This window comes from Mya arenaria, chromosome 9 (assembly GCF_026914265.1).
Source record: "Mya arenaria isolate MELC-2E11 chromosome 9, ASM2691426v1".
NCBI lineage: Eukaryota > Metazoa > Mollusca > Bivalvia > Myida > Myidae > Mya > Mya arenaria.
The window spans coordinates 64,818,185-64,843,734 of NC_069130.1; the positions used below are offsets into that span (position 1 = coordinate 64,818,185).

General features: G+C 34.4%; 1 protein-coding gene across 6 annotated transcripts; it reads left to right on the top strand.

Annotated features, from left to right (window-relative positions):
- LOC128246471 (uncharacterized) lies at positions 1 to 25,550 on the top strand. Of its 6 annotated transcripts, none has more exons than XM_052964690.1 (12): positions 1 to 94; positions 6,462 to 6,541; positions 6,919 to 7,162; positions 8,203 to 8,550; positions 9,369 to 9,444; positions 9,654 to 9,721; positions 10,112 to 10,198; positions 13,227 to 13,313; positions 13,702 to 13,794; positions 15,386 to 15,421; positions 23,873 to 23,982; positions 24,937 to 25,550. In XM_052964690.1, exons 2-12 carry the CDS (start codon positions 6,464 to 6,466, stop codon positions 24,946 to 24,948), a joined length of 1,239 nt encoding a protein of 412 aa, XP_052820650.1. In that variant the 5' UTR covers positions 1 to 94; positions 6,462 to 6,463; the 3' UTR covers positions 24,949 to 25,550. The 6 variants fall into 6 exon arrangements, with proteins under 6 accessions (XP_052820650.1, XP_052820648.1, XP_052820649.1 ...); XM_052964688.1 differs by lacking the exon at positions 1 to 94 and adding an exon at positions 102 to 410; XM_052964689.1 differs by lacking the exon at positions 1 to 94 and adding an exon at positions 102 to 410 and having other exon boundaries at positions 9,657 to 9,721.

Genomic DNA, 25,550 nt, shown 5'->3' on the forward strand with positions numbered 1-25,550 from the left:
AAGCACCTTGTTTATTACAGTAAAACGAAATAAGCTTAACAAAATTGGATAAAATCCCGCCTTTCAAAAGGAGACGTAGAATTATATTTCTCGTGTATGTATATCACTTCGTGTCGTTTGGTGTGGGGACCAGAACCAGATAATAATGTGCTTTTACGGAATTTCCAATGTTAGGTCGATGTTATTTCCACTTAAAATGGAATTTTACTGATAATCCCGAAGCTTTGGTAACTCTTAAAGCATATTTTACAACTTAGATAATTTAAAAAATATTTGTTCGGCGGTCATGTATACGCCTTCATAAGAATTTTCATAATGTTGGTGTCGGAACAAAAACTAGGACATGTTGGTCATCTAAAAAGTGTCTATTGTGTGTCTGAGGATGAGTATTTCGTGTCGCTTTCAGAAAGGTTAGTACGTTAAATTGTTTCAAGTTTTACGAAGTCCTGTTTAGGTCGGCAATATTTACAAAAATGCATAATGTAAGTTATGAAAAACATCCCTGGTTATTCTTAATATATATATATATATTTAGTTCTAAAACCAACAAAAATAAAGATCGCTTAGGATTTTATTATGTTATTGCATTGCAATATATGACCTTTTAAGTTATCCAAGTCAGAGAAGAAAACCATCAACAACATGTTAAAAGTAGGAACCGATAAATATTGAAAGGCAAAACTACATATAGAGGATCTCAAATGAGTTTTTATTTTGTATTGGATTAATTAAACGAGTTCATTTTAAAGCGTTTTTTAATGACGAGTTTAATAAAATTGATACAAAATAAACAGTCATTAGAGATTCTATTTATTACACAACGCATTTACGGTCGAAATCTAGGTCAAAGTTTCTTCAATACACTTTTCTTGTCCAATTGCGAATTATTTAAATTAATGTGTTATTAGGAGGCTATATTCACAGGAAAGAAAAAAGCCCAACACATATTTTTTATTAATAATAAAAACATAAATCATGTCTGAATTATCAACCGATATTCAAAGGCTCATTTAAAAACAACAAGAATACATAAACCATCCATTTAAATCAATCAAATCAATAATAAGAGCCATGTCATAACTGTGTGACGTCTTTAGTAATCACGCGAGTGTGTACATGTCATTTGGAGGTTGAAGTTTAAAAAAAAACATTAGTCAACGTCACAGTCGCTTTCAATTGTGCGATTTGCGGCTTTGTAGCCGGTCGATAACAGCATGATTTTTTTGTCATTTTGAAGGACATTACCTCCGTGAATTGGAGCACCATAAATGTTGTAAAATCCACCAGTAAAAGTAAAATTTGATGTAGAATCAGTGACAGTGTGTGAACTTGAGCATTGCTGGCCAACAGCCTAGAATGAGCATTTTGCATGGAATTAGGCGGGGTATTTTTACAGGAGTACAGGATGCTGGACTACATTTCCTTGTGTTGATTTGGATTTGTGTGGCTTTAGTTGTTTATACATGCAATGTTCTTTTGTACCGATGTTTCCGTAAGCTGGTTAGCACGAACATTGTTGTCATTCAATTTCTGGACGAGGTATTTTCTGGCGCTGTGATCAGAGAGGTGTTTGTTTGGATTAAGCCCAGCCTTCCTCAGCATTCGTTTCATCGTGGAGCTGAAACCGACACGATTTCTTTTGAAACATCGTTTTTAATGTTGTTTTTTTAAAAAATTTTGGACAACGCGTATGAAAACATTTTTCTGTGAAGCGGTTACCTAATTTGCATAGTTATTACACTAGATATATATGAAAATTATTGCATGGGGTTATATCACTCCTGCGCCGTAAGTTATGTTATGAAAATATTTATTCATATATTTTATTTATATCTTTTATATCTTTTACAAACAACAGCAAAACGCAGTAATAGGAATATATAGCGCACGACTGATATAACGACAGAAATGTAGTAACGTCATACCGTGTGCTTTATCCAATAACACACATTGTTGTATCTGGATCAGTGTACAGTAGTTTTTGCCAAGAACACGCCACACTCCAAGTCCACACTGAACGGCATCAGATTCATCGGGCCAGTACTGTTCCATATTTCCGGTGTAATGAAAAATAATGACCCCTGTAGAATAATGACTCCCAGTTTAGAAAAAAAAACTACTACTACTACTAGTAGTGAACCATTTGTTTACATTGCAAGTGCCAGTTATAATATATAGAATAACGAACGGGGGTCGTAGAAAAATGACCCTACTCCGGTCATTATTCTATGGAAGCCATACCTTTTTCATTTCACCGGCGTGTATATGCTGCAATAGGATCTATTTCCGTGTGAAATTATTTAAAAAAAAACTATCTTTGTAAAACTAATAGCTATACAAATATTTATTATTAAAGAATAATGGCATTATGTAAATATATGGGAAATTCGAATTTGTCGAAATACTTACGGTCCATCAGATTACGATTGACCAGACAGATCTTATAAATAAGTGAAGTTTAAGGCCTGATTTGATACCAACATAGTTGGCCAGATCCTGATAATAAACGTTGTCAACGGCGCCCATTTTCATTTGTAATATATGCTCTCTATTTATAAATTTGAAAACGAGATAGACAAAGTTCTGATTTCTGATTTCAGCATATCTTGATTTAAACTTTCATTTTAATGTCTTTATTTAAGGTAAGTTATATGTAGACATATTATTCATGTATAATGTTACGTATTATATACCTTATGTTATAAATTCGATATTCCTAGCTGATGAACCATCAGATCATTGATCCAGTGATCTGGTAACTGGTGACTATTTGAGTAGCGCCTACTAACTTAAAACTCTCGTTAGTTGCTAAGGTTGTTTCTGAAGGGCGAATGAAGGTGAAACGAAGGTCTCACTACATCGTTAACTCATTTGCATCCTAAGCGCTGACTTAGCAACCACTCTCCTAAGAGGTCGTAAGTTTAAATTGTGAACTGAAAATGTTTTACACATATAAAACCATCATGTCTGCACCACAATAGAACGAAGTAAACGTAGTTTCGGAAATATAGTTTAAAGATACTTTTAAGTTCTTTTTAAGGCCAATAATCCTAGACATTATGAAAATGTATTAAAGTATATGTAACAGAAAAAAATGCTCCTTTAAGTCACATATGTAATGTGTTGTTTCCATAAAAAGCCATACAGTTTTCTTTTAGCTTTGTGAAGCGAAAACCTCAGTTTTGCGAAACATAGCTTCCTATTATAAAAAAGGATTAAAAAACTATAGTGCGATACATCTTTAAACAAAACAAAATGATTTTTATTTTTTAGTTTAACATCAGAAATTAAAAACTTACTAGAAAACAACCAGTTTTCACACGCAAATACCTTCAACAATTAATAATAGTATTATTTAAATACTATTTGTACTGTCGAGCAAGTAATACAAATGAATCAATGCCACACCTAGGACGTTAAACTGGAGATGTAAATAGCTGTATAACAGCTAACATATGTATATTAGCCAAATACAATACATAGGCAACAACACTAATCCTTGAACAAAGTCATATGATAAGTTTATGTAAGTAGGAATGTTGGGGTTTAATAACATTTTAACACAACGTGTTCGAAGCAAATGATCATGCATCTCCAATTATCTAATCCAATTTTACCCTCAAACACTACAAAGTCAAATTTTTACAATTAACGAGCTTTCAGAAATTTTGTTAACCTTTGGCAAACTATCATGGCAGTCCTTGAAACTGTCAAGCTGGCATTAGCACTCGATAGGAAATAAGATTTCCTTCCTGACAAATACAGTCAATATTAACTCCTCGCCCCGATATTTTTAACCCCTTTTCCGAGTTCTTGAAATATTGCGATGTGTCTTCACTGTCAACTAGAACTATTTAGCGTCTGCAGAAACTGCAAGTGCTACAATAACATAAAAATATATAAGTTCAACTTCATACGATTTAAAAAAAATCCTTCCCAAAACCCTTATGTCATCTAGAAACAAACAAGCAGAGCTTTCCATATCAAACCCATTAAAGTGAGGTAAGTCTTCTGTATGTTTTGTTTCCTTAACTTTATCTGCCAATACGCATAATTTGCATCGAGATTTGTGACCCATGGACTACCATATGAAGTACATCATCAATCATCCACCAACGAAGAGGGGACATGTCATTCTCCGTGACATAAACATATGGCTCTGTAATTGAAGCATATGACTTATAAGCCACATATAATCCAGCCATTGAAAAATGACCATGACTTATAATGACTGTATCCATTGATAAATTGACACTGACTCATCAGCCATGCCATCGAGGAATCGATCATGACACATAAGCCATGTTGACTTTAACCATTAAGGTATTGACCTTATTGAGCCATATTGACTTTAGCAGTTGACTTTAGGAAATGACTTTATTCATAAGCCATACTAATTGAAGTCATTGAGAAATTGATCATGTCTAATGAACCATGTTTACTGTTGCCATTGAGAAATTGACCATGACTCACAAGCCATGTTGACTGTTGCCATTGAGAAATTGACCATGACTCACAAGCAATGTTTACTGTTGCCAATGATAAATTGACCATGACTCACAAGCAATGTTTACTATTGCCATTGAAAAATTGACCATGACTCACAAGCCATGTTGACTGTTGCCATTGAAAAATTGACCATGACTCACAAGCCATGTTGACTGTTGCCATTGAAAAATTGACCATGACTCACAAGCCATGTTGACTGTTGCCATTGAGAAATTGACCATGACTCACATGACATGTTGACTGTTGCCGTTGAAAAATTGACCATGACTCACAAGACATGTTGACTGTTGCCATTGAGAAATTGATTACGACTCACAAGCCATGTTGACTGTAGCCATTGAGAAATTGACCATGACTCACAAGCCATGTTGACTGTTGCCATTGAAAAATTGACCATGACTCACAAGACATGTTGACTGTTGCCATTGAGAAATTGACCATGACTCATTAGCCATGTTGACTGTTGCCATTGAGAAATTGACCATGACTCACAAGACATGTTGACTGTTGCCATTGAGAAATTGATTATGACTCACAAGCCATGTTGACTGTAGCCATTGAGAAATTGATCATGACTCACAAGACATGTTGACTGTTGCCATTGAGGAATTGATCATGACTCACAAGACATGTTGACTGTAGCCATTGAGGAATTGATTATGACTCACAAGACATGTTGACTGTTGCCATTGAGGAATTGATCATGACTCACAAGCCATGTTGACTGTTGCCATTGAGAAATTGATCATGACTCACAAGACATGTTGACTGTTGCCATTGAGGAATTGATTATGACTCACAAGCCATGTTGACTGTTGCCATTGAGGAATTGATTATGACTCACAAGCCACGTTGACTGTTGCCATTGAAAAATTGACCATGACTCACAAGCCATGTTGACTGTTGCCATTGAGAAATTGACCATGACTCACAAGACATGTTGACTGTTGCCATTGAGGAATTGATTATGACTCACAAGACATGTTGACTGTAGCCATTGAGGAATTGATCATGACTCACAAGACATGTTGACTGTAGCCATTGAGGAATTGATCATGACTCACAAGACATGTTGACTGTAGCCATTGAGGAATTGATCATGACTCACAAGCCATGTTGACTGTAGCCATTGAGGAATTGATCATGACTCACAAGACATGTTGACTGTTGCCATTGAGGAATTGATCATGACTCACAAGACATGTTGACTGTAGCCATTGAGGAATTGATCATGACTCACAAGACATGTTGACTGTAGCCATTGAGGAATTGATCATGACTCACAAGACATGTTGACTGTTGCCATTGAGAAATTGATCATGACTCACAAGACATGTTGACTGTAGCCATTGAGGAATTGATTATGACTCACAAGCCATGTTGACTGTAGCCATTGAGGAATTGATCATGACACAAAAACCATGTTGACTGTAGCCATTGAGGAATTGGCAATGACTCATTAGCCATTTGGAATGCCCTCACTGCGGAATTGACCCTTAATAATGAGGAATATTGACTGTAGCTATTTAGGAAATAACCATAACTCAAAAGACATGTAGATTGTAGCTCTTAAGCGACGTGCCTTGTCTCATAAGAAATGTCGAGTGTAGCAAGTAAACAATTTGCCATGACTCATACGTCATATGATTGTAGTCATTGAGAAATTGACTATGACACGTGAACCATTTTTATTGTAACACTCAGGTCAAATTGTTTTCGCCTTGGTAATATTAATTGGCGTTAACGGAAATGATATTTAGAAAGGTCTTACAACAGACAGTTTACTTAATTGAGTTATAGTGTTTTTCAACATAGATTGTCTGACATCTGATACAAGAAAAACAGTTGTCCTGAAATAATATTGGTCTTTAAAACATACGATCATTTTTTGATTACCAAAGTTAGCTAGAGCATGTGCATCTTGATTTATGTTAATTTTTTTTCTCATACAGGTATGGACAGCAGTAGATGCAAACTTTCTACACTGAAAACAATGATGTTATATTTATTCATCTTTAGTCTTATTCACCTTGTAAGTAGTTTGATATTATATTCAGCTTCTGATCACCTTCTGAAAACCTTAGTTGCACCTAATAGCTAACGATCAACTCATTACCTCCGACGACCAGTGGCTGCTAAAGGTCTTAAACTTTTTGCTGGAGTATTTTACAGATCTGTACTGATATGCGATTTATTTGTATAGCCTTTTAGTTGCCTGGAGGTCTTTAAAAATGAACGTGAGACCTTTTTGCCAATATGTTTTGTCTTGTTGATTTATAAAACAGATATTGGAAAAGTTTGCAATGTTTTCAAATGTAAAAATTTCTCACAACTAGTTTAGTTTATTTCCTCTAAAGAAGTATGTGCTATCATAAGTCCATTCAATTTTGATTTGTCTTTCAATTTCAGGGAGTTAACTCACAAGGAGTGTTCAAAAACGTTGACAACAACTGTGCTATGATGTGTGTGGCTCAGAGAAATATTGAGTTTAACGGATACTGTCCACAAAAATTCTGTGACCATCAATGCGCAGACAAGCGCCTCGCCTCCCGAGTTGGTTACCCTGATGGAACCGAATACCACTGTGCACTCAACTATCATAACCGCACCGAGTACAGGCAAACTTGGGCTGTGGTACAAAATTGCTCAAAAGGTTTGTACGCCATTTTGAAAAAAAAAAAAATTAAAATATTTTGATTGCAGTTCATCCCCAAAAAAGAAGTTTGTTAGACGAACTGGAAAAACAACAACATGTTCTTTCTTCACTTTTACATGTTTTGCCCTGCGTATATGGCGGCGGAAATAAGGAATAAATAAAAACCATAATTTTGAAACATCTTGTGAGATGGATTTTTGTAAGACCGTTTAAATGTCGTGTGATGTTCCATTCCACTGAGTTCACACATCCGCCTTGCTCCATTTAGAAATCATAATTTACAAATTGTTAAAATTCCCTTGAATGTCTGTTGTTCGCTTGGTTAGTCAAGGAATTAATAGGTGAATGATTTCAATACCGATTTGGTTCATTGTATGAATGAAGGACAAATCGAAGCGGCATCACGGATAAACATACAATTTGCAAAATATTCTAAACCGAAGTTATTAAATCTTCATGAAACATGCGCAGGTAAATTGTCTCTATGGTATTTGTATCAAGTGTTATAAGATGGGTAAACTTGTATGAAAAAACCTTGTGAACAAAGTAAATTGATTGTCTCGAGAAACATTTTGTTTTGCTATGGATTTCCTTTTCGCCAGTCTACTATTTTCCCATGTTTGTTATGCAGACGCCCAAGAACATTTAAGAGGGATGTTATAGTATATCGAAAACTTGTTTACTACATGGAGACCTTGTACAACATGAATTCGTGTCATTCATTTATTTCAGTTCAATGTCATGGTTATACCAAGTTTACATATACCAAGTACCAACGGGATCATTTGTCACAGTGTCATGTGTAGCTTGTCTGTTTTCAAAATAGCTGGTTGTTTCTCATAAAAAATATTGTCATAGTCTAGACATTGTTCTCGTTGACAGCGGCTTCATTATGCTTAAACTATTTGAACGATACTTGGTACTCATGATTTAAACACATTTAAAGCAAGTCTCATGAATATAGCTTTAATGGTTGTTGATATATGCCTCTTGAATTCATTGACATTCTACACAGCTCAAATTTGTTACTTTGATAGGAGAGCAGCCGTACATCAGTTTTTTCAAAAACACCATGGAATTACCATCAAACAATGGGATCATAGTGTGTGACAAGTGTAACGACAGTTGGTCCTACAACAGGGAAGAAAGTACTCCTTCAAACACATACCATACCTGTAAATTTGTGAAATGGAATCGATGCACTCCTGAGAACCATAAACTCAGTTGTGGAATTCCATGGGAGGATAGAACAGAGTCTGATGGATTTTGTAGATGTGATTATGAACATGGCTATGCCCCATTTGGTGGTGATGTACCCTCGTGCTTTTACTCAAATGAAGCGTGTGGTGTAAAGGAATGTCCATCAGGACACAAGTTGGTATCAAGTAAGTGTACTTACTAAAATAAAAGTGGCGACAATTGTTATCGAATGCAATTAATTTTGATGCTCTAAAGATGTGTTTCCGTTGGGTAAATATATCATAGTTGCCTTTTAATAATATGTTCCCCTATTCTGTCTTTATAATGATTCAAATAATAAAATGGTGGCAGACTGTAGTTGTTGTAAAGGCGATCTGTCTTTCTTGCACACCAGACATGGAGTATCAGTGAAAACTTTCGTCTGGCACCCAATAACTATGTAGTTTATTGACAGTTAAGTATTTCTTCAAAAACATTTATAAAAAAATGAAAATAAAAAATCATTAAAATCTTGATTTTAGAGGAGTTACTTTTTAAAAGACGTAAGCATTGAACTAAAACTAGTACACGTTATGACGTATTTAAACAATGTCGCACACGCCATTTGATGGAATGTACAAAAATGCATTTTTCTATGTCATTGTCTTAAAAAAATATAAATTGAGGTGTGCAAGAAAAATATATCAATAAAGTGTTTCCGGTCGGGATGAAAGGAACACCGACCGGAGAACACGTGCGTAAACAGTTAACAAGGCTTGCCAAGTTTGCAGGAACACACGGGCCTTCGTGTAGCATTTTTGTATCCGGACCGGACACATGATGTATATTATTATTCCCTAAAACTGGAAATTTGTTGCACTGAAAACACAAAGAATCTTCTACCACTGTTAATGTAAGATCTGGCTTTATCCATAAAACTTGTTTTATACGATAACCTTAACACTTGAAAAAAGATTGTTATAGTTATCAATTAAACTATGAATAATGTTATTGATATTCACAGACTACAGTTGTGTTTCGGTCTGTCCACAAGGGTATTACCTTGACAACACCTCAAGACAATGCTTGCGAATTATAAGGTATGTTTTTAACTGGGATGGTGTAACTACTATGGTAGTTTATCTTAAAGCTGAATTGATTTGGCATAACCTTGATACATGTAATGTGATGTTCTGAACAATAACTTGTTTTTATGAGGATGATAAGTTGATGATTTCTTTTATATTGAATGTCGTGATATTGTAGTCATAATTAATTGTTCTGTTAATATTCCATTTGTGCCTCCAAGAAGACTGAACGTGACTGTTCAAACCCAAAGCGGGACAAGCTATAGTCTGCGAATAGTTACAACTACAGGTAAGTATAACTACTGGCCACTAATTCTATCCAAGTAAAACTGCATATTTGCCATGAAAACGTCTTTCTCAGGTATTCAAATTTGTTATGGATGTCAATTGGGCCGAGAGCGATGTTGTATATAAATCAGAAGGTGTCCACCTTTTACCGAAGAGATCGTGTGTTTAAGCCCCATAATGAGAACATTCCACTGGCCTCTCAAAAATAACACAATGGGCCAGTTTTCCGGACATTCTCAAGTTCTTAGAGTACTTTATACAGTAATTATAGATTGAAAATGGTTCTTTCGTATTTATTTATTTGGCACAAACTTCGTTCGTTAAATTCCTTTATAAGGTCATGAAATATGCGGGATTAAACTATTTTCCCCATGTACTCTATTTATTTCAGTTCCAGAAACAACGCCTACAAGACAGAACGTGACTGTTCAAACCCAAAGCGGGACAACCCATAGTCTGCAAGTAGTTAAAACTACAGGTGGGTGTAACTGTTGTCCACTTAATTCTACCCAATTAAATCTGCATATTTGCCATGAAAATATCTCCCTCAGGTATTCAAATTTGTTCTGGATGTCAATAGGGTCGAGAGCGTACCCTCCCGCGCGCAACACCCTTACCGTTCTTTGTCGGATACGTTCACCGCGTTGGTGTGCAGAATAAACGTTAAGAAGGCCTGTGAACCCTCGTTCATCATGTTTTTCTCGGTGTCCTTCTGGATTCATAGCGCTTGGAAGAAATTTGTTCTCTACTCCCAAGATGGATGAAGAAGAGATCGGCCTCAAAGCGTGATTTACAGTCGCTTCTTGGAAAACTTCAGTTTATTGGCAAATGTGTGAAACCAAACCGTGTGTTCATATCGCGTATATTAGTGTTGCTACGTGGTTTGAAAAATAATGAATTTAGGAAAGATATCAAGTGGTGGATAGGTTTTGTTTATATCTATAATGGTGTGTCCATGATTAAGACTAGTCAATGGTCTACTGTTGATGGTCTAGTGTTCTCATCAGATGCTTGTCTTTCAGGATGTGGAGCTACCAATCAGTGCGGTGAATTCTTTCATAAAACGTTTCCCAAATGTGTGCTTGAAGCGTGCTTAAATATAGCTCAGTTTGAGTGTATCAGTATTGTAGTCGCTTGAAAGTTGTGGTCTGTGAAATGGCAGGAGATGAAAATATCCATATTTTGTGATAATCAAGCAGTTTGGTCTATTTTGAATTCGGGGAAAACCAAGGATCCAATCTTACAAAAGTGCCATCGCGAGGTAGCATACTTGGCGTGCTCTCGCGAGTTCGTGCTTCAAGCAGTGCATCTGTCCTCGGCCCACAACATACTTGCAGACTTACTCAGTCGTTTGCATCTACATCGTTCTTACGCAGAACTATTTGCGCACAAGGCGCTTCTGAATGGATATACGGAGATATATGTGAATGATTCAATGTTTATCTTACAAAAAACGATTGGTGAACATATTGTAATACTTTGGTGATATTCATTGATTGGTCGATATACTATTATCAACGTATATTTCTACATGGGTTTTGTTTTTGAGTAAAGTTTGTTTACCTGTGTGTAACCCATTTAATAATTCAAATGCATATATTGGTATTTCTACATTTAACAAAGTGTTCGCAATAGTGTTTAATTCATGAGCTTTTGATCATTTCGATATTTATTTTATCTTCATTTCTTAATACCTCCGCGGACTTATAATGGTTAAAATGTCCTTGGTTCCTCTTAGTTTGTTAAAATTTGTATATAAGGCGTGCATTTAAGATGCCTTTCTTCTTTTAACAGATGAAGGATCGAACAAAAGTATGGGGCTTAATCTTCTTCGTCAACAGTTAGTTCATACCTAACGTTCGCTTATTCGCACGGGACCTACAAGAACTTAAAGACTCAAATGCGCTCATTTTTGTAATTTTGTGAATTTTATTAATTGCAAGACTGTCCTGTAAATATTGAAACACTTTGTTTATATGCCCAATTGTTAAGTCGTAGCATGAAATCTCTACAGAGTATTAAAAACTATATTAACGGGGCTCGTATTTACCATGTCTTGCGAGGAGAAGATTTCCCAGATATGTCCAATATTTCTTTGCAACTCACTTACAGAGGGCTAGGAAAGTTACTATTGCATTTCCCTAAGCAGGCACCGCCTATGACGCCAAATATTTTGAAGCAAATTTATGCTGTTCTAGATTTCGCTATTCCATTTCATGCTGCGATATGGTGCTTTTTTTGTTTACATTTTACATGATGCGCAGGAAATCAAGCATAGTAACTGATTTTAGTGTTAAGTTTGATCAGTCTGAATGCCTGTGTATAAACGATGTGTCAGTAACAGATTTTGGCATTCTTGTTTTATGTTTTACTTAAGTATGCTAAAACTAATCAATTCGGGACAACAATGTAGTTATTCCGTTATGTAAAAATGACTCTCATCTTTATGTCTGTAAAAGCATTTCAAAACATGTGTGGGTTAGTTCCCTTGACACCCACAGAACCGTTGTTTCGTACTGTTTCCGGTGTGATCCTACTTGACGCGAGCAGCGTTGATCGTATGTTTCGACGTATTATGACGCAACTCCCGATTGCTCACGCTCACGAATACACCATGCACTCCTTTCGACTCGGAGGAGCTTCCTTCTATTTTAAATGTGGTGTGACGGGGGAACTTATTCGATTGTTTGGTAACTGGACATCCGACGGTTACTTACGCTATCTTCATTTTCTAGCATGATTGACGCGGCACGGCTTGTCGCTTTAGCTTCCTAACTAAGATTTTGGTATTTTAGTTCAGGTTTTAGCCGTTTTTGGGGAAGATATATGGCTGCTTTTGACATAAGCTTTATATCTATGTTTATTTCATTTCCAATCTAGCAGCCCATTATTTCGGCCAAATTGAATTTATATATTACATTCGTCTTTGTTTTTCCTGAGCGCAATAATTTAAAAACATTTGAGAAAATTTAAAATTAAATAATAAAGGGAAGGAACTCTTTTTCCGCTCCTAATGTTTAATTGTCCGCCCTTCTTTATTTTGGCGCCTTTCTCACTTGTTCTTTATTTAATATCCGGTTCGGACGTGTGTTTTCTCCCTCCCTCCCGCCCGGTTCTTTTATTACTTTTTGTCGGACAAGTTCTCAATTTTATCTTTGCTTACATGCTTAATCCTTTTCTTCCCGCTATTATTTTAGGATATTGAATATTGTATTATGTTGTTCACTTTATTAAGCTTTCTGATGTGGTGTATCATCGCATGGAGGATTTATGGCTGCTTTTGACATAAGTTTGATATCTTTGTCAATTTCATTTCCAATCCAGCAGCCAATTATTTCGGCCAAATTAAATTTATATTTTAGATTTGTCTTTGTTTTCCAACGCACAACAATTATTAACGGTTCTTTCGTATTTTTGTATTTGAAACAAACTTCGTTCGTTAAATTCCTTTATAAGGTCATTAATTATGCGGGATTTTACTAATTTTTCCCATGTTCTTATTTCAGTTCCAGAAACAACGCCTACAAGACTGAACGTGACTGTTCAAACCCAAAGTGAGACAACCCATGGTCTGCAAGTAGTTACAACTACAGGTAGGTATCAATGCTGGCCACTTAATTCTACCCAAGTAAAACTGCATATTTGCCATGAAAATATATCCCTCAGGTATTCATTTTTTTATTTATGTCAATTGGGTCGAGAGCGATGTTGTATATAAATCAGAAGGTGTCTACCTTTTACCGAAGAGATCGTTTGTTTAAGCCCCATAATAAGAACATTCCATTGGCCTCTTAAAAATAACACAATGGGCCAGTTTTCCGAACATTCTCAAGTTCTTAGAGTACTTAATACAGAAATTATACATTTAAAATGGTTCTTTCGTATTTATGTTTGAAACAAACTTCGTTCGCTAAATTCCTTTATAAGGTCATGAAACATGCGGGATTAAACTATTTTCCCCATGTACTCTATTTATTTTAGTTCCAGAAACAACGCCTGCACCCTCAATATCTCTCATAGTTTTTGGAATCGTTTCCAGCATACTGCTTCTGCTCATTGGCCTTATAGCTGTTGGTAAGAACACATACGCCATTATAAATAGAACGATTGCAGAGATAGATATATTTTCCTCTTGATTTGATTTTTTTTTATTAATATGCGTTAAATTTCATTGCTTACATAATAATCAAAGCATGATATGCAATTGAAATTATGTAAGTTATGGTTGGTTGAGCCAAAAAGGAGGCTGTTTTTGGACAATTACCAGTTGCTGTTACGCATTTGAAAAGATGTTTATTTTTTTGTTTTGATTACCATTGCCTATAGTATCTTCAGAAAACATCTGCTAATTTTGAAAGGTAAACGCTTTATGATACTACCAGAGGGGGTTATTTGAATGACAGAAGTACTTTAATTGTGATTTTAATGATTTATTTAAATAGTTTGTTTCTAAGCCATTTTATAATGCATTTCATATTCGGTAACATTCCATTGGTATACATAGCAAAACTGGTAAGCCAGAATCTGCTTTGATTATGAATCATGTATCTTATTTTTAACCAATCAAATTGCAGATCATTACCAATCAAATTGCTTGCTTTTTAACTTAAAAAACGGCTTCAGACGTCCTACAATGTGTGTGTGTGTGTGCTTCTCCACGGCGTATTCATGGTCAGGTTTTTGGGTAATAATGTCACTCTCGATACCGGTAGTAACATGCTATTTAGTTAACTGTTTTTTTAAGTAGCGTCTCTAATATATTAGCCGACCTCTCTGAAACCCCCCAGCTTTGACGCATTGCTTTTTTGATAGCTGACGAATGGACATGGTTGTAGTTGAAAGAGAACCGAGAGAGGGCTTTGTCAAAGCTAAGTTGTTGCTTCAATGTTCTTGTACAGAAAGCATAGCTTTCTTGTGAGCCATATTAAGTTAGAACCTAAAGTCTCTGCGCTCTGACAGAGAAATTTCTGCTATCTTGTATAGAATAAGTAAGTTATAGGAAGTAATTGAGCCTTCCTCTATGTATTTACCGAGAAAGCTCGGCTATCTGGTATTGCATAAAGAGTGTTCCAATATGCAAAGATTGTCAACTAAACAAGAATAGATAAAGGCCTAGTTTATCCTTTTATGAGTGACCCCCTACCTAGTTTAATACACAACTTTGGTGTATTGGTCTTAATCTTTATTGCCTTCTGCTATCTATCAGATCTCAGATCTGAGTGCCCTGCGGTGCAGATTTTTATTTCAGAAACGAACAAAACATCGTATATAATACTTTTTATTTTGTTCACTTTTTCAAGTATTATTTAAATTATTATTACAGTGCTAAATGATATCCAAAAAAGCTCTGATTTTTTTGTTTTACAAAGAACATTTTCATAGCAGTAGATTTGGGTGATTTGGAAATTGCGTAATTTATTGTTAATAAATAAATCAAAGGTAAAAAACCACAAGGGGGTCAGTTTTACAAAACTTTTTTTAATTTTAGTTTTGTGATTATTTATTTGAAGCACAATCATAAAATGATATATATCTTCTTTTCGTGTGTTCTGCCATAAACGGTTTTAGTCTACATCCACTCGATACACATACATTTAACACCAGTTTTACACTTAAATTTTCAATTACTTTACATATTGCTTTTATTAAATACTTATTATTGCAGGCATGGTCTTATGGATTCGAAAGAAGAACAAAACAGGTACGTAAAATGAAAATCTACACAAGTAGCATTAATCATGTTATGCAACTAAAGCCATAATATATTAACTGTGACAAGTTAGAAAATTCTTCTGCGTGCTGATAAAACAACATTGAAATTAAAAGTAAGAAAAATAATATTAAAGGGAATATATATATATGAATATCTCAAGATCTCGTTAGCATTAATGTTTAATGAGGCGGCGGCATAGGTGCAAAATGGAGACTTTTCCGGAATGTAAGCCAATAAATATACGTTATGTGTTTTTTAATATTTATTAACAAAACCCCTGTATGATGTCAAGGTTAATCGAGCTAAGAATAAGAATAATATAAAATTGTTAGATACGACTTCATTGGAAGAACAGTTTTCTACTTCTCTTCATTTATGTTCATGAAAAGATTTTGTAAGTCAATATTCCTGGTACAGTACAAAAGTACTTCAAATGAAAACAAGTACAGTGGTTGCCGACGATGCTTTAGGGCATCTTTAGTTTCTTCGATAGAATACACATTTGGACTTCATCCTCATCAACACTGAAAATGTTGATAAAACTGCAGTATAAGGTAATATAAAAGTACTTTCTTAACCACACCAAACAAATTGTTGCTTTTGTTCGCCCTATACGAGCATGAGTTGGACGTAGAGTGCCTCTACTGTTTATTCGTTTAAAGGATATTTTCTTTTTATTGCCGGTATGATGGTCATTATTGATTTTGGTTCAGCTTATGAGAACTAGAACAGCTTGTCATTCATTGCTTATAGTTATATGGCGCGTGCGGGCCGGTAATTGTACATGTTCTGGGCGAGGTCTGATGTCCGTTTCCCAAGTTTGTTCAAATCGTGTCCAATTTGTCCTAGTTTTTAAATACATATATAGTAAAAACTTACAAAATCTTATTCTCTAAAATCAAGAGACTCAGACCCTTTATATCTGATATAAATACCCTGATGTATGAATGAATTGTGAATCAGTATTTGGATTGTATTCATATAAGTATACATTTATATGGGAAATGAATGAGCATGTGTGTAAATTATCAGTATAGTGTATTTTTTATCTTAATTCCTTTCTTATTTATTTGATATAAAACATATTCTTTTGACACCGTTCTATGCATTTGTAAATAATTAAAGAAACAGAAATAATTATAATAAAATGAAAACTACAGGGACAAGCCCATTAGTTGAACATTCAAAAATAAGTCCTGTTTTTGGGTGCAAGTCAAGGACCCAAATTTTGTTTTATTTCTTCCTTTTACATGAAATGACATGTGCCTGGAAAACTGTAATTATGTGATGTCTGCTAACATAGCGTATTTATACACACATGGTTCAGTCACACATTCCAGAGAGTTTTATGTGGGTTGCATCAATTTACTACGATTCAAGCACACTCATTCATAAATTGTTTGAATTGAAAAACGTTCCGCAACGTTGCCTTTCAAACATCTTCTGAAGCACGTTTGAAATATTTTGGAAAACTTTTTCTTTTTATACAAAATTGTTGTTTTCAAAATATTAAATACAAGCCGTAGCGTATTTATTAGGAAAACAACTGTCACTAATAGTGAGTTACTACAAAAGTTAAAACTGCCATAGCGTATCTATGTACGCACACGTGGTATACTTTCATGATTGATAATAACATTAATCGTCTCCGGCAATTTTGAAATACATGTAAATGAAATGTCTGTACTAGAACTATATATATATCATAGTTTATATTTGAATAATATCACCCTTAATTTATTAAACAAATTGGAAAAAGAACTCATTTCTATGTAGAAAACTCGCCTTTAGTAGTTTTATAAAAATCAAAACACAATCTTTATATCACAGGATTACTATTGCGCTGTATTGCATGTGCGTTTACCTACTGATGATGGTATTCAATTCAATGACTTCAGCACACGTCTACGGTTTTTGCTAATTTGTTCAATATTTATCATATCCGAAGTATATTACTGAGAGTTTTGTGTTTTTCCGAAGTCAACCAGAGCGTTGTTATGCCGATATGTTATATTTATTTATAAGTAAATATGTTTAATGCCGTTACATAATAACACCGATAAAATAAATTTTATTGCATTTACATGTCTATAAAAGGTTTTGAGTTAAAATAACAATGTACATGATCACTAGAACATTAACGAATTAAAGAAATGTATATTTCGCTAATTCGTGAAATGCAAAATTGATATAATAAGGGTGTTATATTATATAACTTTATGTGCTATATAATGTTTGTAATTAATTTCTTTAATTTCATTCGAAAGTTGTTCTGTTTTGAAATTGATAAACGTTTTACCTCACTGTTAACGCATCTTAATCGTGAGATTTAAGTCTCTGCTTTTAGCAAAAAATGTTTAAAATTATAACAATTAGCGGTATTCTGACCGAAGCCGAAAATTTGAGTACGGTTTACACTGCTGCGGTAGTTCGCCGGTGTACGATAAAGGTAATGGAGACATCCGATTTTATGGTCTGCATTAGTAAGCTATGGTAGCGCAAAGGATATGTTACCTCTCGCAGTGGACCTTTACTAAGAAAGCTCAAATTATGTCCGTGATGTCATTATTTGCCCCGCCCCTGACACCGCATTTTTTGCTACACTTATATAGCGAAGTATTTGAAACACTTTTCGTTTTAAACCGCAAGATCAAGACCCTTAAAATTTGGTATGCCACCTTTACCAAGATCATATTCCTGCGGTCAAAAGTGGAACCGCCACTACAAAGTAACACTTTTTTTAAATCTTCTTGTCTGAAATATAAATTGTGTTTTATATCAAATGCATATTATTATTCATGATGAAAGGAGTAATAAATGAATTTTAAAGTGTTAAATATGAACTTTATACTAATACATTGCAATGAAATAAGTTGTGTATCTCTATTTACTGATTAAATCATTATTCTTCATGCGTTTAAAAATACAAAATAATCTGTTTAGAGGATGATAAAACCACCATATATATATATATACACATTTTTATATAACGTATAATGATGAATGCAATATTATTGCACATGTTAAATAAATAGTCAACGGCAGAACTGCTCGTTATTTAAAAGAAAGTGAAATACTTCAAGTTGAATTAGACAATCGTTTCCCCTTCACTCCTAGTATTCCTCTCTTGATGTAATTAGCAATCATTAACTATAACGTTTCCGGCAGTAATAATTTAAGGCTATTGAGGCAGCGCCCTAGTTCATATTATCTAAAACACCGAAGTTTTAAAACGGTATAAAAATGGGTTCATTTATAGTATTGCATAAAATGTATGTTTTCGGTCCGTTATCGTGGTGTGTTAAAACGCAAACCCCCGGCGTTATCGGTAGAAAACGTGCATTATTCAATAAATTCACGTGCCGTTAATGACCGGTTTTTGTTTAACATAAGCGCTTTTAAAATATTTTTTTTTCACGAAATAAAGAGAAAACTGTTTTGTTTCCTTATTTGGCCTTTCTAATATTTTATTCCGTAATAGTCAGGTCTCATTGTGAAAATTATGCACGTCGGGTCAAAGTTTTATAACTTGTAATTGTTGCAATTTATTTGAACATGACTATAAACACCCAGGACCCTTTCAGGATCCATCTTATATTTTCGCAAACATTTATTAACATCGCGTGGAAGCATCAAAAAAGAAACATCAAGATACCAAAAAACGTTTGTCTTATACCGTTACAACAAACCTTTTGGCTCATTAAATGGGTATTTAATAACTTGTCCTCAAACTCGAAGGCTACGTTTATATATATATCTTGGTTCACGAACCTAATGTCCTGAATCATTAAAGCTCCGGAAAAGCGTTTCGGAGCATGTTTTTTTTTTCTTTTTCAAAATAATCTGATTTTAAAAAAATGGGTAAACTTAAAAAGTCAATAACCACTCATCATAATCTGGGTTCCAAGGCAGAAAAATGTGAAAAAATAAGGATATTTACTGCATCCCTCTTCTATACAATATATTTTGATATCAAATTGTAGGTTAAAGTCTGTAAATTTTGAAAAGCGAGTTTGGCCACTTGGCGGCTCTTGCGAAAAGGAATATCCAAGATGGCGCACAAGACGGCCGCCATTTATTGCCATTTCAGTAAAAATAGTATGTTCGAATTAAGTTTTTTTCATTTAATAGATAAGAAAGAATATCACATGGATATTACTCTTCTCATAATGTTCATCAAATTGACATATAACCTTAACTACTTGAAGGTCAAGGTCATTTCAAGGTGAAAGTAGAAAAAATACCGTAAAATTCGATTTTTACTTTTCTTCTTTTTTAATTCATTTAGGATCAGTGTGTGTCAAAAAGTGGTGGCAGAATTGTGAATTGCATGTACCTTCATTTAAAACAGTATTTTAGGATATTGATTTTAAATTTCTTGAAAACGCCAAGGTTTCATACTACAATAACATGCCAAAGGTGGTCGCAAGATTGCTATTGCTGTAGGAGTCTTATAGCAAACTGGGCTAGTGTTACCCTGAAAGTCTATCTAAATGCATGGCATGGATTTATTTTATGGTAAGCTTTATGTTGACATATCTATCTAACCTCTCCTATGTCAAGTTCAAACCCATTTCAAAATAACGTAAAGAATGATTTTTCCTGTATACTTTTTTCCATCTTAATTTTTATTTGCGTTTAGTATGTGTCTAAAAGCGTTGACAAAGTTGTAAATTATATGTTCCCTCATTTAAATCAACAGTTTAGGGTATAGTTTTTTTTTAAATCTTTCAAAACCGCAACCGCCAAGGATCATACCGTTACAGTGTGCCAATTAAAGGTGATCGCAAGATTGCTATTGCTTAACGAATCTTATGGCAAATTGTGCTGGTGTTACAGTTAATTAATATGTATATCTTAATTCATGGCATGTATCAATTTCATACCGTGCTTCAGGTTAACATACCTATCTGCTTGCTTCAAGGCAAAGGTCAGTTCAATGTCAATTACACTGAAATATAAACAGTTGAGAATGTTTTTTTTGTCTTTTTATGTTTTAAATTTTGTTAATTTAATTGTGTTTGCAGAAAAGTAATTGATAATTTCCTCTATTTTGATCTCTGTTCAGTTACTCTGAAGTGAAATGTTTTAAAGATGCTATGGAGACAACTAGTAGTCGTCCTAGTACATGTTGCCCAAGGCGGTTCCCACAAATTGTTGTATCCAAGAGACTTCATTATTAGTACATTGTATCTGTTTCATTTTTAAACATTTATCCTTATGAAAAGATCCTAACTTTTTTATAATGCATTTTATATTGAAATACAAAATTAAAGTGACACTCTTATTCAAAATCCATGCAAACACATGTAGAACAAACATAAATTTTGAGTGATAAATCCTTAACTACAAATTTAATAATGCATTTATGGAAAATATTAATAACTAATCACAAGATTTTAAAAGTGCATTAAACAGCTGAACACCCAACAATATTAAATGATTGGTGAATGCTAAATGATTTACAGCGATCTACTGTAGTCTCATAAGGTAGATATGCCGTGTTGTTTTCAAATTTCTTTCACATTTAACTCGGAATCCTTCATAAGAACCATTGTTTTCGGCATGTATTCATCCTTACTGGTAAATTTAAACAAATGTATTAATTGAGGTAAATCTTATCTGGGATTTATAGTGCATCTTTAAGCTTTTCAAAATCAAAGTCAAACTCATTTGAATGTTAAAAATGCAAATGTGTTCAATATCGACTTTGTTATCATTTCATTTATTAAGGTTTAAGTTAAATTTTATTTTAAAATGTCTATACATTACCAAAATCACCAAGCAGTTTTAAACATAGTTCATATATTTCCCATATTAGAAGTCAAGTCAACCACAAAATGTCTTTTCATGAGCCTATTTAAACAAGCTACATGACATATGATTTGTGACTCCCTTCTTAGCACATCAAGCCTGAAGTTTCGCTTTTCAAGTTCATCCATTGTTTTACCAACCTAATGTGTTGATATTCTAGATCCAAGCAACCCAAAATCAGTTCGTCCTAGGTATAATATGTGCTAAGCAAGACATAAAATGTTTATATATAAGCCCACTGAATTCCCGAAACCCAATTATCGCTCATGTTGTGCCCTTCCAAGTGCCAAAAAAATCCACATGACACAAAAGGTCCCCACAGCCCTCTAAATAAGTGCAATAAGCCTATTGTGTACCTTCCTTTCTACAGAGTGGTTCGTCAAGAGCTCAATAATCCCTAATGTGGTTACAGTCAAGCGCAATCATTATCAAACAAACCCAGACGGCCTCTACGAAAGCCTATCATAGGTCATTCAACCGCTTTTGGGTTGTAACCAAACCCAATCTTCCTGACCATCATCACACTCTGGCTATTCATAAGTCCACTATGTGTCCAATATTTTTTTTTCATTCTGATATCTGCCTAATATAAACCGTTTGAAGCAAATCGAGTGCCAAGTGATCCATAAAGTTGCTATATTCAAGACCATGTAGGTTCTTTATTAGCCAAAACAATACCAGTGCCAGTGTACAGTCAAGCATATCAATAGGTAAAAACTCAAAAGGTCTATAATTAAGTCGGTTAAATTCTCTACCAAGTCAATTGTGACTTCAATTATTCTTATTTAGAGCCAAACATGTGTAGCTCTGATTAAGCCTACTAAGTGTCAAATAGACCACATTTGGAAACCATATAGCCCATTTAGAGCGAATCAAACCCTTGTGCAGCACTCATTCAACCTACTCAGTGTCATAAAGACCCAAACGAACCCATTTGCAGCTGTAATAAAGCAAACTCAGTGTCAATAAGACCATTAGTTTTATTATTATTGTTCCAGTTGATGTACCTTAATTTGAGACAAAATGTTTGATGACATTAAAGGACTGAAGTAAAAGAAAGGGTAATTAACCACCTGTATTTAAGGAGGATGATTGTATTTTATGCCTTCCTATGGTTGAGAATAATCATTATTCTGCTGCTCTGGTGTATGTTTGTCACATCATAAGCTTAATTGTAGCTACAAAGTTTTATTGGAACTAGATTGGCAATAGGAAAGCCCTCATGTGGTACCTTTGACAGCAGATAAGATTTATTGCAGCAATATTAATTTGACTTACAGGGAGCTATTTTGGTTTGGGTACAACCCATCTGGATAGTTTTCTAATGACCTAAATTTTAGTAAAATATATGTTATTGGGCACTTGATTTGCTTTATATTGCCCCTTTATCGTATGTTGATCGTACGTTTGACACACAACGGAGTGAGGAAAGGTTTATTGGACACAAGGTTGACTTAAAAGGAGCAGAGCTGAGGTGAATGCTGGCACTTCAGGATTAATTGTAGCCAATCTGTGTTTAATAAATCTGGTTTGAACGTATAGTGATGGTAAACACTTGATGGACTTAAAAGTGACACTTCCAGCTGCAATAATATAGAACTATTTATGACAGTTCTTTTGTAATAAAGGTTGATGGCGGCAATATTGGATTGTGGCTACCATATAGGACAAAATTAAGGTGGGTCCTGAGTTTTTTTTAACGTTAACATACATATTTGTCATCAGGCAATGTTTCATGATTTCAACCCAAAGTGCTCAATATGATAAATATTTGTTACGATAGGACTGGACTATATATGGCGACCAGTGTAACTTCGTCATATTTATTCATACGCTGTTATTCATTGAGTGTTGTGCCCTACCCCCCCTCCCCCTTGAGAAAGCGGGAACATATTGCTTTGCACATGTCGATTCGAATAAGAAGAGTACGCTTAGGCTTCAGATCCTCAGACTTTGATAGGAAGGTTGGTCATAAGTATGACCCCATTTATTTTGAGGTCAATAGGTCAAAGGTTATTGTCGTAAAGACCTTGGACATAATACAATTTTCCTATTGATAACTAGAGTATGCTTGGTCCTACGGTCCTTGACCTTTGTTGTCAGGATGGCCAAGGGACGGCAGATGACTCCTATTTATTTTGAGGTCAGTCATGCTTGTTTTCAAAGGTAATTGTCGCGGTGACATTGGATACAAAACATACATTTAACATTATTGTTGAACAAAAACTCTTACACAATTATTACTAGAAAAATTGACCAAAGTCATGGTCATCTTTCAGAAAATTTAAGTATTTAAGAAAAATAATGACTTGTGATACTTTTTGTAGATGACAAACGCCTACTTATGTACAAATGTGTTTTGAATTTGTATATCCCTATTTCGGTATTGCCCTCGGTATAGTTGAATATGTTGTTTTTTTATTCCAAGATCTTGATGTTAGTTTAATCACTGCACATTATGTTTAACGTACTTGCCACATTTTGATCGATATTTTTTCCAAACCGTCTTTTATTATAATTCTTCTTTCACTATGATACGCGAAACCAAAATATCTTTAAGATCGAATAATGTTTGCCTGTGCTATACTCTTTAAAAGCTATACGCTTAAGTATTCAATCATTCAGAAAGAGGACAAAAAACAAACAGTGGAGGGGTTGAGCTTAATAGTGATATTCCACTGATGGACAGGACGCCTGATGCAACTCCTGAAAAAGACAGTAGCCGAAATCAACAGGTTGGTTTAACAAGTGTTTTTACATGATTTGCTCAACATAAATTGCGCTTGATTGATAATTGATTTATTTTATAATATTGCATGTTTTATAAATGTCTGTTACTGCATGCTGTTTCGTAATGACTTTCCTTGCTACAAAAGCAACAACAACTATAAATCACCATAGCATACCTTGGCTATAATACATAGTGTCACATAAGGGGTATCTGATTGTTATAGTCGTTGTGAAGTTGTCGTCGGTGGTGGCCACAACGTTCAAAAACGTTATTTTTTTGCACAAAAACTGGTCAATTTAATCAAATGTAACTCGGTACAAATGTTGCTGGAGACAATACATACATTTATACTATAAACAAAAAGTATTAATTTAAGAATTGTTGGGTACATTGTGTTTTGCTGTTTTTCGAATAAAAGGCAGATAAGCCTTGGCATTCGCTCTGCTAGGCTCTTTTTTCATTGTAGTTTAAGTATGGCTATCGCAATGAAGCCGTACAGACATCGAAAGTAAAGCAGTCTCGGTTTGATGAATAAAATCATCAACGTGCCTAGCACTTCAATAAAGGATAATCTGCATAAATTTGCAAGAATCGATAAATCATATCAAGACTTTGATGTGCTGCAATGTACCAACAGTTACAATAATGTGGTTATGTACAAACATAACTTTTGATTGTATTTCAAGAGGCGTTCAAAAGAATCCTTGAAACTGGTGTTCACTCTTAGGGACAAGAATTGTTTTAAGGTTAATATAAAGTGTTGAATAGTACTTAACAAAATAAAGGTTTACTCAGCAAAGGAAACGTTGAGCAAAGTTACTGTGGCATGTTCATGTCAATTGACAGGTAGACAATGTATTACATAAACTACTGATGGTTTGTGTTAAGTCAGTTTGATACAATTAGGTACAACACCTTCTAGTATGACTTTTATTATAACAAACATTGTTCTCTTCAGATCTGCCATTAGCATCGGAGCTTTAGCTAAAGGAGGTCATCATCTAAGTGTAGAATTACTCGTTGACCGTCAGCATACAACCGTATGAAGACACATTTTCAATAGCTCTGCCGGGGTACAGTCGTATAATTGTATTTTTGCGATGTTCAAAGCTTTGTCATACGCTTATGTGAAAGGACGGGGTCACCATAGAATCGATCGAATCCAAATTGTGAATGCACTGTAGATGACGAATTTCACACTCTACTTTTATAGACATACATCGTATTCATGCGTTTATGGGTTAATACAATCTCTAGCGTGTAGTATGTATTATGTATGTCAAACGTTGGAAAACAAATTTTCATGTCATAATGAATTGAATATAAAAATGACAGCTATACTCTATATGTGACCGAAAAATGATATCGCTATTACATTTTTATGCTGTTGTATTATGTAAATACATTGTATGTTGGAGTAAATGTAATTGTCTGTACTGTTAAACCTATTAAAATGATGCATGCTTGTTGAACAAATGAGACTTAAATAAACAAGAGCGTTTGAATGTATGAGGCTCAATTTGATTAACATCATATATAGTTCAACCTTAGATAGATTATCAATGTGATATG

Coding starts and splice junctions, on each gene's coding strand:
- LOC128246471 (XM_052964688.1), top strand. CDS start 383: ATGAGTATTTCGTGTCGCTTTCAGAAAG. Junction 9,722..10,111: donor GCGAATAGTTACAACTACAG/GTAAGTATAACT, acceptor TATTTATTTCAG/TTCCAGAAACAACGCCTACA. Junction 13,795..15,385: donor CATTGGCCTTATAGCTGTTG/GTAAGAACACAT, acceptor TTATTATTGCAG/GCATGGTCTTATGGATTCGA.